The sequence below is a fragment of the Phoenix dactylifera genome, chromosome 1 (genome assembly GCF_009389715.1).
Source record: "Phoenix dactylifera cultivar Barhee BC4 chromosome 1, palm_55x_up_171113_PBpolish2nd_filt_p, whole genome shotgun sequence".
Lineage (NCBI taxonomy): Eukaryota > Viridiplantae > Streptophyta > Magnoliopsida > Arecales > Arecaceae > Phoenix > Phoenix dactylifera.
Window position 1 is genome coordinate 26,872,547 of NC_052392.1, and position 23,578 is coordinate 26,896,124.

The 23,578-nt window shown below is 39.0% G+C and overlaps 1 protein-coding gene across 1 annotated transcript in view; it reads left to right on the forward strand.

The window, feature by feature from the left end:
* Positions 1 to 5,747: 5,747 nt before the first annotated feature.
* LOC103719251 overlaps positions 5,748 to 23,578 on the forward strand; it is a 35,345-nt gene continuing 17,514 nt past the window's right edge. Inside the window, exons 1-5 of the mRNA XM_017845746.3 lie at positions 5,748 to 6,061; positions 6,956 to 7,224; positions 20,300 to 20,342; positions 21,581 to 21,607; positions 21,697 to 21,795. Of these exons, the coding sequence (XP_017701235.2) occupies positions 6,986 to 7,224; positions 20,300 to 20,342; positions 21,581 to 21,607; positions 21,697 to 21,795 (408 nt within the window). The 5' untranslated portion in view covers positions 5,748 to 6,061; positions 6,956 to 6,985. The remainder of the gene's footprint in view (positions 6,062 to 6,955; positions 7,225 to 20,299; positions 20,343 to 21,580; positions 21,608 to 21,696; positions 21,796 to 23,578) is intronic.

Genomic DNA, 23,578 nt, shown 5'->3' on the forward strand with positions numbered 1-23,578 from the left:
CATTAGTTTTAGTGGCGACAGCTTCTACCCATTTTGAAACATAATCAACCCCTACCAGAATATATTCGAAACCAAAGGATGGTGGGAAAGGGCCCATGAAGTCAATACCCCAGACATCAAAGATTTCTACAATTAAAATAGGATTGAGAGGCATCATATCTCTACGAGAGATGGTACCCATCCGTTGGCACCGTTCACAAGTTTGGCAAAAGTTATGGGCATCTTTGAAAAGTGTGGGCCAATAAAATCCACTTTGTAAAACTTTTGCTGCAGTTTTTCTACCCCCATATTCATCTTGATTTTCATCAAAAAAAAAAGTTAAAAATAATAATAAAAAAAAGTTAAAAAAATAATAAAAAATCATCTTTTAAAAAAAAATAAAAAAATAAAAATATTTTTTTAAAAAAAATGTATTTATTTTCATAAAATAATAAAAAAAAAATTATTAAAAAAAAAGTTTTGTTAAAAAAAAAACCTAATTTATATACATTTATGCGAGAATGATAAACACACAAGGTATATAAAATCTAAAAGCCCAATGACTAGTGGGAAGTAATACAAATTTAAGTTCTTTTTATTAAGTCTCTCTTAGGGAGTTGTAAGCTAATTAATACTTTGGAATTTCACTACACACTGGCCGACCCTTCTAAGGTCTAGGCTCGACATTATGTTGATAGTATAGTAGCAACCTTGGACCCTGATGAATCATACTTATCTAATCCAATTAAAAAAAAAAATCAATAAAAATGGATTTAGTCAGGAACATCGAAAAGGGCTACCTATTGTCAAAGGTCAAGTGGGCTTGTGATGAGGACTCCGAGCATAAGTCCGTAGGGGAGTCTTGATGCCCGACACCTTATGCCAACTGGTGTGAGAGTTGTCGACTGATTGCTCGTTACACGGAGAAATCGCCACAAGAGTAAAAGTGCACAATTTATATATCTTTCTTAAAAAAAAGAAAAAGAAAAAAAAAGGAAAAAAATGCTGTATTGACCGAAAAGACAGTAGTGTGAAAGCCGTCGTTGTAAAAATTCGAGTAAACTGGAATATTACAGATAAAGCCCGTGAGGTACTAAAGTAAACATCCACAACTCTCGAAATCCTGCAGATAAGATGATTTTGAATCAGTGACCAATCCTTGGAAACTACTGGTATTAGCAATATTTTGGAGATCCGAACTCTTAGATTGGGTACGGTCCAGATTTCACCGAGCACTCCAGTATAAATAAGTCTTACAACTTCCTAAAAGGAAACTTAATGACTTTAACTTAGATTGCATACTAACCTAGAATTTGGGCTGACTTAGTAAATAAAACCGTGTGTGCTTTGAAATTCTTATCATTTATGTATCTTAGATAATAATAATAATAATAAAAGAGAGTTTTTGAAAATCTTAGCTAGTATGCATTTGGAATTCGATTTTCACTTCATAGATCAATCGATCTAATAAAAAAATAAAAAAATAATAAAAAAAATAAAAAATAAAAAAAATAATAATAAATAATAATAAAAAAATGATTTATTGAAGTTTGTGGGTATCTTCACTGAAAACTCTCACGAGACTATAACTCGTCCACTAGGGTAACCTAGGGGTTTAAAGCCATGTTGTATATGGTAAATGCAATCGCGATGCCTGCGAAAGTGAGTTAGAGTTGTTCTTTTCTAATTTTATTTTGCTCGAGGACTAGCAAAACATAGGTTTGGGGGTGTGATAAGTGCTGATTAATCTATAATTTAATATTCTTTTTCCAGCACTTATCAATGTTCTTAAACGGATAACTACTTGTTTTACCATGAAATTGAATAAACAATGAAATAAATTTAAATTATGGTAAGAGGTAAATAATACTTTTCTTAAAACAGACTCTGAATTTGTTTCTCTTCTGGTTGAGATCTTTCATAAAAACATATAAGGAGGAGATTGTGTTGACCCGAATTATTAACCTGATGGAGTTGCAATCAAGCTAAAGGTATAATTCAATGGGCTTTGGTCCTGGTTAGATTGAAAGTTATAATTATATGGAAAAATATTTGATTAACCCTTTTATTAAGTCACGGTATGATCTGGTTGAGTTCAATCTGAAGCGGTATAGTAAGAATTAAATGTCATTGGGCTCGAGAACAAATTCAAGCAAATCAACAATCATGACCCACCTCAAACCCAAAGTCAATTCCCAACCAATGCCTTGCGTACCTTCATATAAAATTTATAATTTTAAAACAAAAAAATAATAATAAATAATAATAATAAAATAATTAAATAAATAAAAATAATTTTGGGAAGAATTACTGGAAACACTGTTCATATGAACAGTATCCCGTGAAAACACTGTTCATATGAACAGTGTTTTTACAAATATATATATATTTATGTATATATATAAATCAAATAATAAATAAATTAATAAAGAATATCCACTGTTTATCTTCTTCTTCTTCCCGATATCCCACTGTTTATCTTCTTTCCCCTCCCCGTTACCTATCCTTTCCAGCTTCCTCCCGCTGCCAAACCTTCCCGTGATCTCGCCTTGCTCACAACAACCCGATCCCCCATCATCCGCGTGCCAAATCCAAGAGGGAGATCAGCCGGGCACCTTCCGCATCCAGCCATGGCGTCGTCCTCATTCCCGGATGCTCCGCCGGCGATCACTCCTCCGCTGCAATCAACGAGCCGCTCCAACCGTCGGGAATCAAATGCTCCGCATCAGCCCGTTCCAGCACGAGTTCCACGGGGTGCAGCCAGCGACCGGATCCCCCGCCTCTCCTTCCGATCGTAACGCTTCCAATTCATCATTCGCACAGACACCTGCAACATCTTTCCGTCCGGATTCATCCCTAGCACCAAGCCGTGATCGGCTCCCAACCGCCGGAAACCCAGCTCGGCATTCATCTACAGCTCAGTCCTCGGCCTCTCCGAGATCCAGATACTCCGAATCAGCACCTCCCATCGATCCCGCGGCCACTCATCTTCTTCCCTCCACCTCCCGTCGATCCAGCGGCCGGCTTCATTTCCGGCCATTACAATCAAACGCTCCACGGATCCCTCCCAAGATCCAACCACGCCATTGACACCATTCATCCACTATAAAAGGAGGCCATCGTTCGGTGGCAAAGGGGGCCTGGGGGAGGAGAAAACAGGGGAGAACCCTTGTTTCGGTGAAGAAAAGGAAGAAGAAACCGAGCGGGAGAGATAAAAAAAATAAAAAAAGAGAGAAAGGAGGGGGGGGGGGGAAGAGAAGAGTTTTGGATATTTTGGGAATAATGGGAGGTGATCAATTTCATTTGAAGATGGGAGGTCGTCCGGAAGCCATGCTCGGCTAAACATCTAGTCTAGGGCTGGATGAAGCCCTAGCAATGTATCAGGGTAATTGTAGTTCTTGTTTTTTATTATTTTGGAGCTTGTTTAAATTCTTATTTCCAATAAAATATTTCTTCATGATATTTAAATTTTGAGCATGCTAGTTATTAATCATGTTTGCTAAAGTAGTCTAAGATGATCCATGCCTAGGAAGATGAAGCGTGCTGCATCCTAGATTAGCATACTTAGGTAGACACTTCATGCTACACCGAAGATGGATCTTCCTAACACTCTTTATGCTTTCATTTTAAAAGGCTTGCAGCCAAAATTGCATGCCTCTCCAAAAGATAAAAATTAAGAACACAATCCTTGATGCAATGCTATGTGGTGGATTCCAAACTCTAGATCTATTTACTTTGATAAAAATTTCAATTCGTACTCATAGATTAATTTAGTTAAATCAAGTTAGCAAATTCTTCTTTTTGATTTATTATTAAAGAAAAATAACTAGTCTCCAATCCCTGTGGACCGACACCCGTAATCACTATCCTACAGGATACGTGCTATTGCGTGATTTATTTTCAAAATTGAAAGAACCGATCCATTTATTATTATTATTTTTTTTGTTTTAAAATTATAAATTTTATATGAAGGCACGCAAGGCATTGGTTGGGAATTGACTTTGGGTTTGAGGTGGGTCATGATTGTTGATTTGCTTGAATTTGTTCTCGAGCCCAATGATATTTAATTCTTACTATACCGCTTCAGATTGAACTCAACCAGATCAGACCGTGACTTAATAAAAGGGTTAATCAAATATTTTTCCATATAATTATAACTTTCAATCTAACCAGGACCAAAGCCCATTGAATTATACCCTTAGCTTGATTGCAACTCTATCAGGTTAATAATTCGGGTCAACACAATCTCCTCCTTATATATTTTTATGAAAGATCTCAACCAGAAGAGAGACAAATTCAGAGTCTGTTTTAAGAAAAGTATTATTTACCTCTTACCATAATTTAAATTTATTTCATTGTTTATTCAATTTCATGGTAAAACAAGTAGTTATCCGTTTAAGAACATTGATAAGTGCTGGAAAAAGAATATTAAATTATAGATTAATCAGCACTTATCAAACTAATAACACAATAAAAAAGATTTTAATACAAAATGCTAAGTAATCTAACATCAAATATGATTGAATGCATGTGGAAACCCTGGCGAGACCACAAGAAAATTAGATCATCAACTTAGCAGGGACTTTCTTGCTATTTGTCTACTTGATTTTAACAGATCAGCAATGAAGCTTTGTGCTTGAATGCTGCAATGTGGATTTCAATTATTCAATATATATCAACTGTAAAAATGAAGGAAATATTTATGCAAATTTATTTTCCTTACATTAGAGGAAATATTTCTATACAATTAAAATGGTAAGGAATAGAAACCCTCGGACCCGCATTATTTCTTCAATGAGACGGCATTCTCCGACTATGAGTTTGACACCATCTATCTAACATAACTATGACATAAAGTAGTAAATAAAACAAAAAATTAAAAAATAACACAAAAGCAAATATATTGACATTCCCTCTATATGCCCAAAATTAAAGAAGAGTTTACTTTGGAGATGAATCCTCAAACTACTATGATGCATGTTTACAATATTCTCTGATTTTTTTTTACTATCTAGTTATTCTCAATTTTTCTTTTAGGTTAGTAGTTTTCGCAAGTATTCTTGCTGAATAGCTAATCTATAACTATGTAATTATCCATGATTTCCCTCATCAATTTTATAATTTATTTATGAAGGACTCGTTAAAGACATCTTTATGAGATACAACTTTTTGATGCTATTTCTTGTTACAAATGAGGTTATCTTTACTATGTTTTACCAGCCTTACATATTTTTGTTTTCATGAATATTTGAATGATTTTAAAATCTTCTTGTTTTCTTCATCTTTACATATTTTTAACCATTTGAAACATTCCTGAAATTATTTGGTGACTTTTGGACTTGTCTATGAAATCTGATTTTACTTTTAGCTAAATTATTCTCAAATTTATTTTCATTTAATTAAAGGAATTCTAAAACAACCATTCCCAAACTACAAAAATGCAATATTGCACCATTACCATATCGGTAATGCATCATCTAGGAAAGTTGGAGTACCATATGGTAGATTTTGATACACCATGGAAAAAATGTAAATGAGAGTTTCTTTCCATTTATAACCAACATTGCCATTGGAGAAAGGCTAGAATCATGACTAGGATCACAACCTAAAAAATACCTTAACAAGAATGCTAAAAATAATTGTAACATAAAATAGTGAAAGGATTCAATAAAAAAAAAAGAGCAAAGAAAAGAGAAGCCAAAGCTGGAGCAAAAAGGATATAGCGATCACTTTCCCTATGTGCTCCAAAATAGCTTAGGCGAAAAAGCTAAAATATTCCTCGCCCTTGCGGCGCGCGGACTCCGTTCAGGGCCTCCACGTGCCACGTGGCGGTCCCAGATTCCGTCACGTGCCCCCAGCGCAAGCGGCGGATGCGAATCCTTCCAAGATACCCGCCAACATCCAGCTCCAAATCTTAATCCCCCCACCACCCGACCGGAAGGATATCTTTTCTGGCTCTTCTCATCTCCATGAGTCTCTCCTTCTTTAATCCCTTCTTTCCGGAAAAACTAGGAAAACCCTAGAAATCTCCGAGGCTTTCTTTGATCTGTTCTCTGGGGCCTGTTAAGTGATCTGAAATCGGGTATTGTTTCTGCTTTTTCTGATTTTTAATCCGAAATTTCATTCTACCATGTCAATGTTTTGGAGCTTCTTGTGGGTTTGCTTCTTGGCATGGCCATTAATTTGGATTTCGAGAATATTCGCTAGGGATTGAGATTGGAATTTTCGAGAGTATTCTGTAGAGACTTTATAGCCGTCACCGTTAAACTTGAATACTTTGGATGGTTTTTGATTAAAGCAATAAGTTTCTCAGGTATTGTTGCTTGGTTTCTTCGGCGATTTTTAGCTTAGTTACTAGGGAAGAACGGATTGGAAGCATACCAAAGTATAGCGAGAGATGTAACTTTCGAACTTTGTTTCTGTTTCTGTTGGTTTTAGATTTGTAGGAATCGCAGAATTTATTGAGTCTTTTTGAGAAAATTTTGTAGTTTTATTGAAGCTTTTGGTGTTGTCTATCTGCATACACTGAATGTTCATATTGCCCAAGGCAGTATTTTCAGTTCTTATAGAACTAGGATTTCCTGAACTTACTGTTGCAACATTATTGATGCCTTTTGGATTTTGATGCGTCATTAATTATGCCTATGTTCTTATCGAGACATGTAATTCACTGCTATAATCTGATAGTTTAATTTGGAGTCTTCTTCCTTACAACATAATAGTATTCTTCTACTTCATCTGATCACTTTGTGTGGTTTATAACTTCTGTGACCAACTATAACATTTCTAAGGTCTTGAAAGCACATTATGAAGATTACCATGTTGACATTACTGCAATCTACTATCCTGTGTAGTTGAGTCTTTCTCATAAATGCAACATATAATTTTAGGTGTTACAATGCTTCTACCTGTTTATATAGTTTGCATCTATGTAAACATACATGAAAATGATTCTTCTCCTGAATTTGATTTTCAGGTTGGAATAGGTGAAAGGTGATTGTATGTCATGTCTCTTCTTAGTGAAACTCTCCCCCATGCTTGCTCGTTAAACCAGCATTGCTGGCAGTGGGCTCGAATCTACTTGAACTACTGTCTGTGTAGTGCAAAGGATGGCATGTCTTTAGCTCTTGGACTGGTCAGTGTTGTCAGTTGGGGTGTTGCTGAGGTTCCTCAAATCATCACAAATTACAAAGAGAAATCCATGGAAGGCCTTTCAATTGCTTTTCTGATGACATGGATTATCGGGTAATGGATATATTTGACACACTGATATCATAACTCCTTTCCAATTTTGTTCATTGTGAGGTTGCTTTTTTCATTCCTTACTGAAATGTGGTTAGTGACTTCCTTCTCACGTTCCTCAAAAACAAGAAAGATATAATTATTTTTGGTTCATAAAGTTACACATAATGTTTACTATTGCATGTAAGATCTTTTCTATGGTTGAACAATTTTTAGCTAGAGCTGCAACTAAGCTGGGCATGGGTAGAGCAAGTTTTGTCTACAGCTGCTTGTTCATGCTCAGGCATGGCATAGCTTGTTTGCGCCAAGGTGTATCAAGTCCATGGCTATCTGGGATGCAATTTTTGGTCACATGCTTAGCATGCCTTGGCCAATCTGTCGCTTCTGACTTTTAGCTCTGATAATTGTAAGGTGGGGGCAAGAGCAGTAATCGGGGAAGAAATATGGAAACATCTGCTTACTAAATGTTAGGTGTTTCAAATAATGGAAACATCTACAGTCTACCTGTGTTTACAAATATACAAAACAATATATTGGTTTCAGATTATGGACTCACTTCTGAATGTCATATTGTTATATCTTTGAGCATTTAACTAATCATTGCTGATTAAATTATGAGTTCTTAGTCCTAAGGATCCCTCAACTCATTATGGAGTCAATATAATGTCTTTGGGGTCATGAGATGAGTTCTGCTTTTTCATTGGCTCTAGAGAAAACTAAGGAATTTTATTTCTATTGCATAGAGGATCATTTTTTTGTATGAATAGAAATGAACCTTTTTAGGTTTACTTCTGTATGGTGAAACTGAAAATGATTGTAATTTAAGAGGACAAGTGTGTCAACCATTTGGGTACACCTATCTTGCTGAGTTGTTTTTGCCTGAGATTGATACGCTGATGTGAAATTTGTTACATATCAAGAAGCAGTCTGTGATGTTGATGTGGTAAAATGAATTGTGGTCTTGGCATTGGATACTGATATGACAAGAAGGAAATGTGTGTTGACTCTTATTTATGGAATAAAATTTGTAAGGACTAAATAGATTTCAAGAGGAAACAGTGAGCTGGTGAGGATGCAAAGGCTTCAATGCTGTACTTGTTGCAAAAGGTTATTCTCGAACCAAAGTTATCGATTATGAAGAAACCTTCTTACCACTATTCTCTTGATTGTAGTTGTAGAATACACTATTTTGCAATTGGATGTACAAACATTTCTCCTTGACTAGTTGTTGAATGAAGACAAAGTACGTGCCAAGATGCTGTTTTATTTCTTTAAGGAGTGAGCATTCTATATCTAAGTAGAATGGGCCTATTTACAGACTAAGAAAGCTTGTTGAATCTAGAATTAAAGACTTATAGACACTTGGTTGTACCAAAAATTATCGAAAACATTCTGTTTCATGCCTATTGTGATGTTATTTGAATAATAGTTAGTTAAACTAGAGGCTTTATCATCTATAAATTCTTAGTTGTCTCACCAATTATCTGTAAAGGGTTTCAGTGATTTTTTTTTCCATTCCCAACTTGAAGTTGCTTAGAAATGTAAGATGAAAATTATTGGCTTAGGTTAGGTTTCATACATAGTTAGGTTTTGACCAGTTATGCTATTGGTATTTGCAAAAGAACATGTACCCTTCAAATATGGGGATTCACTAGTTCAATGTGATTGGTCTTGAGATTCAATAGGATATCCATCACATGCAAAAGGTGTGATATGCTTCTAGAGTGTGTAGCTTATAGTATGGTTTGTGTTTCTTCAGTGATATCGAATAAATTTGGAATTGTATGCTATGTCGTATCCTTGGCTAGATGTCCAATGTTGTTGGTATTGCTTCATGATATCAAATTTAAAAATCCTCAAAAAGAGCTTGTTAGGAGGCTTTGTACCATATCTTTAAGCAGATTAAAAGTACTAAAATTTATGTGCTTGTCTTTGTAGATGGTGATTTTAAGACCGTTGTGTTTGCTATGCTAATTTGTAGTCTGATCCGGATGATAAAGATTAAAACATTTTCATCTGAATGGAGAAGCTGTATCATGGTGTAGAATGAACAAAAAGTGCTTTGATGATTTGACTTCTGAGGTAAAACATATCATTGCAATTAAAGCAAGTAAAGGGGTCTACTTGGCTAAAGAGTTAGTAGTCAATCTAGAAGTGGTACCCCATATGGAAAAGCCCATGATACAACAGTGAAGCTCTAGCATATTTTGTAGAGTGAAGGCCATAAGAAGATGAATCATGAAAAACGAACATACCACATTGTTGGAACAATAATTGTTGACAAGGACATCAAGGTGTCCATGATTGCTTTTGTTGATGAAATCATGGATTCATTAGGTAAACTTCTCTTGGGGAAGTTTATTTTACAATTACTTATAGCATGGGTCTAAAGCATGAACCTAAGTGGCTCTTAAGAGTAATTGGAGAAAATTAAATCCAAAACATTTACATAACTATTTTTTATTCATTATTATGGATTTTTATTGTGCCAGTTTAGAACATGACAAGTCCTCTGTTTTAAAAGAACTATGTGGTTAGCATATTGGCCAATGTATGAGAGGATTGGGTCTAGTTATCCAACACTACCATGTTGGAGTGCAAGGATTAAGGACTCGGTTGGTCCCAACCTATATTGGTAGTCTTGAATCAGATTAGTCACCGATTGTCCTAATAAACACCCAAGACTTTGATGCCCTTATGAGGGGGTTGTCTTAATTGGTACTAGTTACTACCAAGTGGTACCAAGCAAAACTCGATTGACACCAACTAGTCCTCGTCAATACTAGCTAAGACATGGTCGAAAGCAAGATTTGTCGATCTGGTATCGGCGCTTGTACAGTTGGCGACCGATTCAATACAGAAGGGTCTGTATTGTGTCGTTCCGAGGCATACTGAAATATGGAGGGTGGGAGAGGGAGAAGGAGAGAAAGGAAGAGAGAGAGAGGGAGGGGGAGGAAGATGGAGGGAGAGAGGAAGGGAGAGAGAGGGAGGATTCTTACCAATGAGGCCTTTACAGCATCGAAAAAGCAGAGGAAGAAGGGGGTGCTAGCCACCAGTGGCAGAGACCGTTGGGGGATCAGGTGGGGAGGAGGACTATTCGACATGGCCTTGGGGGAAGTACTAGGTGAGGGAATCGATTGCAGGGAGCTTGGTGGTGGGCCGGTGCAAGCATGCCAGACTTGGGGATCTACTATTGGCAACTAGGAGGAAGCATTGATTGCCATTATGGTTAGGATTTCTAGAGCTCAAGATCTTGGCCAGAAGACGTTGAGGGTTAGGATTTCGATCGCTCTCTCTGTCTCCTCTCTTCTCTTGCTCGCTTCAATCGCTTGCTTTGGGAAGAGAGAGAGTGAAGGAGAGAGTCTCGAAGGCTCTCGAATTGTCGAACTGCAGGGGAAGGGGGGAGGGTGAGAGAGTGAAGGAGATAGTCTTGAAGGATGTCAAATCGTTGAACTGTGAGAGGGGTTATGATGCCCAAACAAAAACAAGATGCTGAATAATTCCAACTTGGCATCTATTTGGTTCGGTATGGGCCGAATCGCCCATTTCGGATCGGTTCGGCGATCACTAGTCAAAAGGCTTTTGGTTCCCTTTTTTTGCTATTTGGTTTCCTTTGAAGCATATATCCTTTCTAAATTAAGGTAATGTCCTCTTCCACCTCTTTTTTTTCAATAAAAGAGGTCAAAATTCAAAACATTAAGGAATATCATGCCTATTTTTTCAGGTGACATAAGCCAAGGTCAGCTGAACCATCTTGAATTGCTAGGTTCAAGGCCTACTGCTATTGGCTTGAACAGATTAGTTACTGTGATGGTTTGGTGGTTTGGCTTGGTAAAAGGTCCAAACCTGGCCAAACTGAGCAGAACTGCTTGGTTTTGCTCGTTTTGAAGCGGTTTTGTGAAGTAAAGCTTATGCATTAATTTTCAGCAACATATCATTGAATTATGTGATACGAACGTCGGCGGAACCGGTACTGGGCCCAAACCGACATAGCAGAATAGACGAGGAAGAGAGAGAATGAGAGAGGAAAAGAGAGAGAGCGGGGGAGGGAGGGAGGAAGAGGGAGAGGAAGGAAGAGAGGCCGGCCGGGGCCGGCTGGCGGAGGCTGAGGAGCCTCCGCGTGGAGGAGGTGGAGGCCGGAGAGATGCGGAGGCGGGGCTCCACCTCTAGTCAGGCCAGAGAGATGCGGAGGCGGGGCTCCACCTCTAGTCCCCTGTTTTCTTCAAAACAGGGGTCCGGAGGGGGCTCCTTTTATTTTTGTGTTTTTTACGTTGAAGTTGGCAAACTCATTGCCGACTTCACTTAATTTTTTTAAAGGGATCGGAAGTGGAGCTCCACCTTCGTGTCTTTTGGCCTCTGCCTCCTTCGTGCGGAGGCTCTCTGGCCTCTGTCGGCTGGCCTCGACCGGCCTCTCTTCCTTCCTCTCCCTCTCCCTCTCCCTCTCCCTCTCCCTCTCCCTCCCTTCTCTACTCTCTCTCTCTCTCTCTTTTTCTTCTCCTTCTCCCCCTCCGGTGACGGCATATCAGTTTCAATTTCCGAACCATCTTGGTTAACCGTCGGTATTGCTCAGAATGCCCCTAACCGGGCGGTTTGAGATGGTTTTGCAGACCTTGTGTGATACAGTAGTTTATTGACAACAATGCAGGTTTTTGATCAATATCCCAAATATATAAAGCGATAAATTAATTTTGTGAATTTTTTACAAAGTTCGTTGCCTAGGTAGTTTCCTGATCGCCTAGGCTATTTGACAACTATGATTTGCCTAAACTAGTGGCCTCTTGTCCTAGCATGGATTACATATCAATAGGTTTGTATCATATCAATCAGGGTAGTTTTTTTTTTTAAATTTTTGTTTTTGACGTCTAATGATGTTTTATGAAAATTTGAGTGATTTAGACATTACTTTGATGTTTTTGAGGTGTTTTGATGTTCTTTAATGTTTTGTTTCTTTTCTTTGTATATTTTGTTTATAAAATGACAATAATTTCAATGGTAAATGCAATTAAAGTACATAAGTCATTATATTCATAAAGCAAATCAATAAAATACAGAATATAAAATTAATTTAAAACTTAAATATATACCAACATTTAAAATCGCATGGAATGGCGATGTCTCTCGTAGATGTAGGGGTCTTCATATGCAAGGGGCTCAACCTAAATCTCTATCCAGATGGGCCCCCCGATCTTATAAGCTTGTTGGACTGTCATAAGGTATGTATTCTATATAGTCTCTGTACGTGCTGTGGATGATGGTGTCACTCTAGGAGTCATTTGCTCAATACTGTGGCTATGGAGCGACCCATCCGAATATGCCTGCAACAAATTCCGACCTATAAGACAATGCTCTAGGCTTTGTAGGATAGTAGCCACAAGAGGATGGTGTGTCTAAAGCACCATATCGATAAAGGAAGTAGCTGGTTTATGGGTAATAGGATCTCATATAGGATTCTGAACCTGATATATCGAGAGATCCTACCCTATATGCTATGTCATCTATAGTGGCCTCATATCCACTACGACCTCAAGAACCCCATCTTCCGTATGCAATTATATCATCATGTCTCACGATCGTGCATCGTGGTCCCTATCTTATGTTGTGTGAGTGAATTGGGACTCTCCGGTGAATCAAAGACCACCCTAGGGCATTCATATCCCTAAACATACTTTTGATTTTATAGTGATTTTTTGACTTTTATTTTATTTTTTTAATTTTTAAATCCAAAAAATATTTTTAGCTTAAAAATTACAGATTGAATGAAAAGTCTTGGTATCATCATGTAGATCTTTCCTAAATCTACAACATATCATGAAATGAGACCAAAATATGAAAGTTTGACATATCCTAATCCTATTTTTCTAATTTATGGCTAATTTTTGGCTTCCAAGTAAAAAAATTTTAGAAATGAAGAGAGGAGAGTGACATTACCTACTTTCAGCAAAAATTCAGGCTGATATCCGTGAAATGGGCTAGATCTTGCAGATTTCAATTTCTTTTTTAAAAAGGTCTTTGGAGGGGGTTGGAAGTTGCTGAGAGCTCATGGGGTGGGGGGCTCCTAGCGCCCCCAATTATTGGATCTGAGAGGGGGTCGGTACACACCGGTACTGTACCGAATTGCTCAATTCAGTGCGGCTTAGGTCTATTTCCAAGCCAAGGAGGGGAACCATCCCGATTCGCTCTCAGTTCAATCACAGTTTAATAGGCCAAAACATTGCCTTTAAATCTAACCGTAATATTGACCCACCTTAAACCACTTCTATTTCTCATATGTTGATGTTTCTGTGATATAGGCTCAGGCTTCTTTAGCAAGTGCTCATGAAGCCTCAAGATAGCATTCAAAACAACATTAAAATGCTGACTTACTGTCTCACCTGATCTACAAAAGTACAATTGTATAGCTTTGTTTTTTGAGTGTTGGCCTAGGGTGCAAAGGAATATTACACCCATCTTCTTCACATCAACATTTCTATTCTCCTCAATTTGCCAACCACTTTAAGCATTTCACAGCTTCCAAAATGCCCTTCATTGTAAGTTGATCAATACAAACTTGATCACTCTCTATTATCATAAGCCTAAGATTGGCAATTTATTCATCACCTTCTTATCAAGTGTTCTATCAAAAACATGCACCATCTCCCTAGGAATCCTAACATTCATCCATGCCAAGGTTTCAAGAATCATGGCCAGCATTGATATTATCATCAACATCATCTCAGTGTATATCACGAAAATGCTAAATGCCATCTTCTTCTTTCTGGACAAGTAAACGAGCCATAACTGCCATAAGCAAGCAACAAGCAATCATATTACAAAAATTAAATAAATCATCTGCATGAATCTATTTAGAAGTCTCTACATATATGAATTTGTATTAATTCTTACCAAAAAGAAAACACAACAGAAATATAAAAATAACATAGAATAGAATTCACTGATAAAAATAACATAGGATATAATTCAATAGCATGCTTAGGGTCCTCAAAGAACGTCCAAAACATCAACTCTATTACAAAATATCCTACTGAAGTCATTGAACAACACATCATATGGATAATGTAAAAAGCTATGTCAAATCAAAACTGATAAACATGCCTTAAGTTGTTCATCATACTAACTGGGTATTCTACATTCACCTCTAAAAGAATTAATCTATAATTTTTTGAAAATAATTAAGATAGCAACACTTGATGCACACTTGATGCACAACATAGTCCATTTAGAACTCAAATATGAACTATTTTTATCATATATACTCTTGAGTCTTGACTCAATACTAGTTTCTATCAAATGCAATTGAAAGAGAAAATGAAATAGAAAAACTACTAAAATTTGATACTCAATTTAACTCAAATATCAGTTTCTATCAAATGGATCAAAACCAACCAAAAAACAAAAATCAATTTAGACACCAACAACACTGAACAACGAAATAGGCAAACCACTAATTAAAAAATCAAAAGGAAAAAATTCATTGCAGCCGTCTACATCAAACCCATTAGTAGTAGAAGTAATCCCTCACAATTGAACCCAGTAATAAAGAATAAGGTTAGAAGTCTACTTGCACGGGCAACTCACAATCAAAGGAAAAATAGTTAACTCAACAAGCTGAGCATTCATATTTATTTCAGAAAGAAACATTAAAAAAAAATGATGTTTATTGCAATTGATACACTATGAGAATCAAGGTATGCCATACGGTACTGGTAGGCGTACCGATCGCTTACCGGATTGGTACGGTCTTGGTTCGGACCGGTTTGAATTGGTATCGACAGAGCTAAGCGTGCGCGCAAAAAGCCGCGTGCGCGGAAAAAAGCCGTGTGTGCACCCCACGTTAAATGCCACAAAGTGGCATTAAACGCCACTTTGTGGCATTACATCTCCCACGTGGGCGCGTTGCTCTGCCTGCAGGCGTGGTTTCCAGCTTGCAGGCACTGTTCCCAGCACGGAAAATCGCGCGCGGGCATCCTATCTCGCGTGCGGGCTGGTGCGAACCGATCGGTTTTGGCCCTTATAGGGCGGGACCGTTTTCCACGGCTTAACCATACCGGTTGGCGCCGGTACCGGTACGATACGTGCTGAATCGGCTGGTATGGGCCGGTTCAGCAGACCATAGTGAGAATGTCACTTGGTTACCTAATGTTGCCTTAAAGCCCATCGATAACAGCAATGCCAACGTTATGTGTTGCACTCAACCTTCACAGCAAAGGGTCAAAGCAAAAATGAGAAATTTGGCCAAAAATATGAAAATCAATCAACGAAAAGGTTTAGTTGGGTCTGGATCAGCGGAACCGGTACCGGGCACCATATTGGTTCTTCGGCGGCACGAGTCGGTACGGGCCCATGCTGTGCCATGCATGCTTGTATCGATAGAGGAGAGGGCGATGCAGACCATGGGAGAGAGGAAAAGAGAGAGAGAGAAGGGGGAGAGAGGGAGGGAGAGAGGAGGCTGGCGCCTGGGCGGGAGGTGAGGTGAGATCGTGGCCGGTTCTTCTGTTTCAAACGATTTGTCGACTTCACTTAAAAATCATGATTTTTTTAAGAGGTCAGACCTCTGTTTCATTCGAAACAAGAAAACCGGCCGCGGCCTCGCCTTCCGCCCAGGCGCCGGCCTCCGCCACCCTCCACCGGCTTCCCTCTCTCTTCCTCTTCCGCTCACTCTCTTTTCCTCTTTTTCTTTCTCCTTCTCCGCCTCCAACAATAGTTTTGTTTTTGTTGCTGGAACCATACCAGTGAGCTGCTGGTATGGCTTGGAATAACCGGAACCCCCTGGTTCAAGGCGGTTCCGCTGATCCTGGTTGGTTCGAATATTGTGTAAATTCACCTTGATTTGGCCAAAATCAACTGATTTTAGCCGGTGATGGAGAGGCATTGTGATGGGTGGTGCTAGGTTTTGAGAGATCGTGTGAGGAGTGAGAGCAAATGAGGGCTACGCTTTTAGGTTTCATCTCTGATGACTAAGGACAGTTTTAAAAAACAACAATTTTCGCTCAGTTCTAAGCTCGTGGGAAAGTGCATTTCCCATGTCCGGCATGGGTTGCTATTTCCTGTACGGAGGCGGGAAGCTCATTCCCATGGGAAGGCTACTTTCCTATATTTCTCATTTGAAACCTCCAACTAAACATAAGCCACTTTGTCATTTTCTCATTGACCACACTTCCCCACTCATCTTTTTGTGAAACAAATGAGTCCATAGTGATACAATTTAAATATCCATCATCCATATTTGTTCTTATTATAGTATTGATACAGATCATTGTTAACTGCTTTCATATTTTCTTTTAAATAAAGTTGAATATCACAGAAAAATTGAGGATGCTCATGTCAGAACAATACATTTAAGAATTTTTAGGGAGATGAAGGTTCATCACATGGAATGCGAAACCGAGCAGAATCGGCCAGTTTCGCCCGTTCCGAGTCATACCGGTGGCTCACCGGTATGGTTCTGCCATTGAAAATGGCTCGTTGTCGGAGCCGGAGAAGGAGAAGAGAAAGAGAGAGAGAAAGCGGGGAAGGGAGGGAGAATGGGCAGCAGCAGAGGCCGCTTTGGGGGGGAGGGCGGCGGAGGATGCGTCTGCGGCTTAACAATTTGGGATTGTTTCAGTAAAGTCGGCAAATCGCTTGCCAATTTCACTTAAAAATTTTTAATTTAAAAAATTTCGGAATTTTTAAGTGAAGTCGGCAAGTGATTTGCCGACTTTACTTAAAAAACCCCAAATTTTTTAGCCGCGGCCTCCGCTGCCCCCCTCGCGGCCTTCGTCGGCTTCTGCTGCCGCTTCTTCTCCCTCCCTCCCCCGCTAGCTCTCTTTTTCTCTTCTCCTTCTCCAGCTCCAGCGGTTTCCATTCTCAGTACGGGCCCGACACGGCCCATATCGACTCGTTCCGCCAGAGAACCAGTACAGTGCCTGGTATTGGTTCCTCCAACCCTGGTTCATCATGACCACAAATCCTTTCAACAAAATGCCCTTCAAAGAAATTTATGAACCATGAGCAAATTAGACCCCTTCAGTTAATAGCAATCAAAGAGGCAAACTAAATAAATTTATGCTCATCGTAGAAACATTTATTAATTGGTGCTGGGTATTGATAGTGGCTTTGTGGATGTGTCTTGATCAAGCTAGTAATTAAGATAAATATTTTTTTATATTGGAAACAATTTCAGACCTCTAGATGTTCCATCCTTTAATAGGTGGGTTTCCTTTTTAACTCATATCATTGCTCAATTATAAAGTTATAACAGTACGGTCTAATAAAGAATGAAGCCTCCAATATTATTAATAACTGAATATAATTTTTCCATGAGAATCAAGAGAGGGCTGATTTCAGCACAACTAACAATAAAAAGATCACATAGCTACTAAGAAAAATCCTAAGAAGTTTGGAAAAGTTAGTGAGGATGGAGGAGGGAGATTTGGTGAGGATTGCAAGTTGCAACCAATGGATAGGGTCTAGGGATTAAGGCTGGTGGAGGTAGTGCTTGATTGCAGAGTTCAGGATAATAGCATTGATTTTAAAGACTAGGGCTGTTTCAGCAACCTTCTTGCGGACGGTCTTGTATTTTTGTTAGTGCAAAGTTGAATCCATGAGGCAAGACATTGATAGAGTTAAGGTTGAAGGACTAGTTTAGCCACTTAGAGTTGAATTGTTGCTCCATTGGGATTGGGATGGATAAAGGAGGGAGAAAGAATGGAAAAATGGATAAGAAGTTCTGACGAAAAATGAGTTGAGGGTTTTGTTGGAACTTCAAGTAGTTTAACCCTTTCTTTGACCCAAGGTTCGCTGGACCGACCGTACCAGCGTACCGATGAGCACCGGCACCGGTACGGTTCCGGTTTGGAACCGGCTTGGAACCGGTATCAAACCGGAGCCGCGCGCGCGCGGACATCAAAAAAAAAAAATAGCGCGTTCACGCGCGTCCGCGGACGCGTTCACGCGCGTCCGTGGACGCGTCAAATGTTAATGCCACTGTGGCATTAAATGGCCCACGCGGGCTAGCAGCCCGCGTGGGCACGGTGCCCCACGCGGGGAACCGCGAGCGGGTGCGATTCCCTGCTGGGGAATCGCGCGCGGGCGTGCGTTCTCCGCTCGCGCGTCCGCGCGGACGCGTTAAATGCCACAGAGTGGCTTTAAATGCCACTCTGTGGCATTAAGAGGCCCACGCGGGCTCCAGCCGCGTGGGCGCTCTTCCCTGGGGGCCCCGCGCGCCCACATGCGGGGAAAATGTGTTTGGACCGGCGCAAACCGGCCCGGTTTGCGCCGGTACAAGAGCGCCCACGCGCGCCGGTTCACACCGGTACAATTACGGAACCAATCGATTCCGGCCCGGTTCGCACCAGTACAAGTACGGAACCAATCGATTCCGACCCAGTTTGGGTCGGAACCGTTTTTATACGCTGTACGGTACCGGTGCCCGTCGGCACCGGTTCGGTAATTTAGATGCAGAAGGGTGCAAGTACTACCGTGCAACTTTAGATAATGATAACCGGATATATATATCCATTTCCAGGTCAGGTGTAGATATGTATGTCCATGTGTATTTAAAAATAGATACAGAAACAATTTAGGGCATATAATCCAACCCAGTCTCAGCCCTGGCTCCTCATTAACAGCCCCTAGTTGGGCTAGCTCTACTTGGTCACTTTTGCCGTATGCCGGGAGTGCCCAAGAACAGGTTGGGGATAACTTTACCAGGTTTACTAGGATAGTCTGGCTACCATATAATCTTCAGGCTTTTGGCTCTAACTCTTCTGCCCCCTGCTTGAGAAAGTTGGAGGGAGATCTATAGTAAGAGTTGGAGATTCTCAGCACTGCTTTAAGTTGGTTCGGGGGTGTCACAGAAACCGGTAAAAAAATTTGATGTTTCTGTCATGGTCATTTGTTGGATCTAAATTGACAGTTACTTTCTGCATTGATAGGTTATGCATATTTGCAATTAAACCTTATTTTTCCTTCCAACATTGAATGACTTAGTAAAGTATTAAAAAAATAAATTATACACACTGTTCACTGAGAACTACTCTTCCAAAATGCCTATAAACAAAATTTCAAATGTTTCAGATTCTTCTTACCCATGCATCAAGTACAGAAGGGATGATTGCCCTGTCCAGTAGAGTTATGAATGAACGCTATTGGCAGCTGATGGAGACATTTCCTTGGCTCCCTTGAACTTCAGGAAGGGTTGAGCTTAGCAGAGGGTTCAAGAATAGGGTAGGGTCATGAACAGGTTCTTGGTACATCAGAAATGATTTGTCTAGATCCATTATAAGAAAGTATTTAAAGTTTGAGCCATTTGAATTTTGGTCCATAAAAGGGTTGAAAGTACTGGTACTACTGCCCATGCTGGTGATTAATCACCTGATTATGATATATTAGCATACCAACATACTGATACCATGTTAGTATGGATGGGTTCCGAGGAGTGTACCGCTACTCTGCTACTGCTACATTTTTTCATTTTTTTTAATCCGTAATCGACACGAGAAAGTTTTTGAGGTTGATAAATCCTTATCTCACCTGATCAAATGGAACATCAAACTTGACCTGGCCTAACTTTCTTTTTATGGATCAGCCTAATAACCTCATGTACTGGTCCAGCTGCTTCTAATCCTTACATGGTTGAGTTGCGACAACGCCACATGCTGGAGGCAAACTTCCCTCCTTTTCTTCACCTCTTTCCTAACAACTAAAGAAATCATTCCTCGTTTGCAAGATATTTACTTCTTTTTGTTATTTTAAAAGGCTTTATCAAGAAATATGCCTTAATCTTTCTACATTTTTAAAAAAAAAAACATTTTGGGTTAAGCAGAAATGATTTTGCAACATAATGGTTCTATGCTAATGCCTATTTACATGTGCTAAAGCTGAAAGGTCTTCAATTTTTCTCTGCCTGCATTTAGAGTTATTGGAAGCTCTGACTGCATTTAAGTTTAAATAGTGCACAAATGTGCATTGAAGTAGCTGCAATCTTATCCTTAACGAAAAGATTTTTTTCCTTTAGGTAATTTCATTATATATTTCATGATGTTTTCTTTGTTGTTACATTTTGTGATATCTTCTGCTGTTTTTTTTCATACATCTGCAGAGATCTATTTAATCTTATCGGTTGTCTGCTGGAGCCCACTACTGTAAGTTTCATTTTCATCTTCATATTAATGTTTTGCTGCAAATTTTTGGGAGTAGATTTCCTGTATCATTTTTTATACAACATATTATGATTGGCTGTTTGTGTAATTATATCCTCAATAAGTTGATTACTGCTTCTTTATCCTTTTGCAATGTGAATTCAGTAAAGAATTTCACATATTTCTACTGCTTAGTAAGTATAATAGCACTGGAGTCCCTTTCATATGATATGTATTCTATACACATGCAGTTGATAGAGAGATGTCTACATTAAGGCTATATGCCTTTTCCGAGGCCACAATCTTGCTTTCGATTCTCATATCGCCTTCTGTACAACCTCAATCTTTGAGCTATAACAATATTATTGTTTCTTTGTGTTCACGCTTGTAATGCCTCCCACATCTGTTCCAATTCAGGCATCTTGGGCTGGTACTTGTCTGACCAGTCAATATTCTTGTCATCAAAGCATGCATTTGCGCATCTATTCATACACACGCATGTACATGCATGTGCATGCACGTATTTGCTTCAGTGAGCTTGCTAAAACATATGCTTTTAGCGATATCACTGATCTGGTCACAGTATATCCGCATTAACTGCTTGCTTTTCACATAGAGCCAGCTATTGGAAAGATGCCAAGCTTGTAAACAATTTCTATTTCAACTGTTGTTAGCTTATATTATGGTTCCTTACCTGCATTTCCGCAAACCTAGCACACATGATAAGCAATATGATTATTCATGTCTTTGGAGTTTGGATGCTCAGACATCCTACAAGATGATGGCAGATCAGAGAACCAACTCTTCAGGGTTAAAATAGTTCACAGCGCTGGTGATATTGTAGATTTAGATAGGTAAAATTGTGATTTCTATTTTGATAGAGAATCCAGTTAAAAGGTGTTTCACATGTCCCAAATTTTGAATTATGGATACAAATTTCTGGTTTTTGACCTGTCTTTCCTATTCTGCTTACAATCTTTCTCTGTTCTCAACATCTTCATCTGCTTTCAAAAGCTATGTTTCGTTCGAGCCTTGAGGTTAGATTCTGACATATGTTATCTTTGTACTCAATACCAGATAATCCATACAGCCTCTTTATTATAATCAATTTGATTTGCCAAATATATGGGCAGCTCTTGCACCCCATCATATTCCATTTTAATAAGAGACACCATTCCATGTTGTAGATGGCTCATACATACATGTTTAATTTACTGACTTTGCTTATTTAATTTTTGCAGCTGCCAACACAATTTTACATGGCGTTGGTGAGAATTACAACTTAAAAGTCATTCATTAGTATGTGAAATAGATTTTTCAAGTCTTAGTGAAACACTCTGCATCTGTTGACTTGCAGTTATACACGACTACTACTGTGATTCTGACAGCACAAACTGTATATTATGGTCACATCTATCATCGCTTGAAAGCTAACAAAGACAGAGTATGTCATAAGGTAAATTTATTGTGAGCTTGTTGCTAATGCATGGAAATGATGCAGTCAAACTTCCCTTTTATTATCTTTATCCCCTTTATAAGCCAAATTAGCATCCACTTGCAAAGCGATGCTCTGGCAATCAACTTATTAATTCACATTTGGATTTTTCTTATCTTAATTGCTTTTCAATCTGGCAATTCCATAGAAATAAATAGAAATCACCATATGGCACAGTTGGCTCCGCTTATCCAATATCTCATATATCTCATTTGGGTTGAGGAAAGTTTGTTTTCCTTTTATTGTTTTTCTTGCTCAGGTGGATGACCTGTCTGCTTAATTTCTCTGCATGAAAGTTTTTGTGTGAAGACATTTTTCATTTTGCTGTATTATCAGCAGTTTACTGCATGAGCATGATACTTTTATGTGGTCTTGTCACTGTCTATCTTGAAAGACCTGATTCAGATTGTATTCAACGTAATTGTTTTTGTCAGCTCAATGCTTTTTTAGGGCCATATCACATTATGTTGTTTTATCATTAACAGTGCAGTGCTTAGTATCTTGTTAAAATTACATCATGTTGTCTAAGCTTGTCGGTCAATAAAATTCTTATGACATACTTAACTCATGCAATAATCTTAAAATGCATTAAGCTATAACAGTTTCCTTCCACTGCAAAAATAAAAAAAGGAATATATCTGGTATGATCTGTATGAAACAGAGATCTACTATTTGAATAGAATTGTATTTGTTAATGGTTTTTCTTGATATAAGTTCTGTAACGTGCCATGCCAAGACATGGTTGGCAACAGATACACCATTTCTTTGTAATTATTTATCAATCTAGCTCTATCACTACATAGCATGGTGTATTAATTGATATGTCAAGCATAGCATTTCTTTTCATTTTGGCTGATAGTTGTTAGAGCTAATAGAGCTTTCTTGTGCTGAGATTTGTTGGCCTAGATAATGTTATTTTGATATTATTTTTTAATATTTAATATGGTGTAGAATGTATATTTTCACTGGTTTTATTATGATCAAAGAATTACATGAGTGAGTGGTTTGATGTTGTGGGCTTTGCCTGAAAGGATTAAGTAATTGATTCAATAATTTAATGCATGTGTCATTATCAAGCAATACAAAATAGTCATATAGGAGAAAAAATTAATGTTTTCTTTTGTATCTTATGATCTTTGTTAGTATTGTCATGTATGTTTGTTTGTAATGCGTTCTAACTTCTAAGTGCTTACACCAGGGTCGACGGAACCGTTCCGAATCGGGCGGTTCTGGCCGTTCCGAGCCGTATTGGTAGCTCATTGGTACGGTTCTGGCAATGAAAACGAGATTCATTGCTGGAGCCAGAGAAGAAGAAAAGAGAGAGCGAGCGGGGGAGGGAGAGGGAGAGATCAGGATGCTGCCGGAGGGTTGGTGGAGGCCGCGACAGGCAAGGTCGTAGCCGATTCTTCTGTTTCGAACAAAACAGAGGTCCGGCTACAGCCTCCGCCGGCCCCCACCCCCCCGCCGGCGTCTGCCACCCTCCATCAGCCTCCCTCCCTCTCTTCCCCTTCTCTCTTTTTTTCTTTTCCTCTCTCCGACAATACCGTGCCCTCTCCTCTGTTGATATGGGCCTGGCACGGCCCGTACCGACTTGTGCCGTTGGAGAACCAGTACGGTGCCCGGTACCGGTTTCTCTGACCTTGGCTTACATAGTACGCAGGAGGTGAATCATTGCTTATCATTAACTGATTATGCAATTCAAGCATGACAAGAACTCTTATAACTAGTAGGCTACATCTATTGT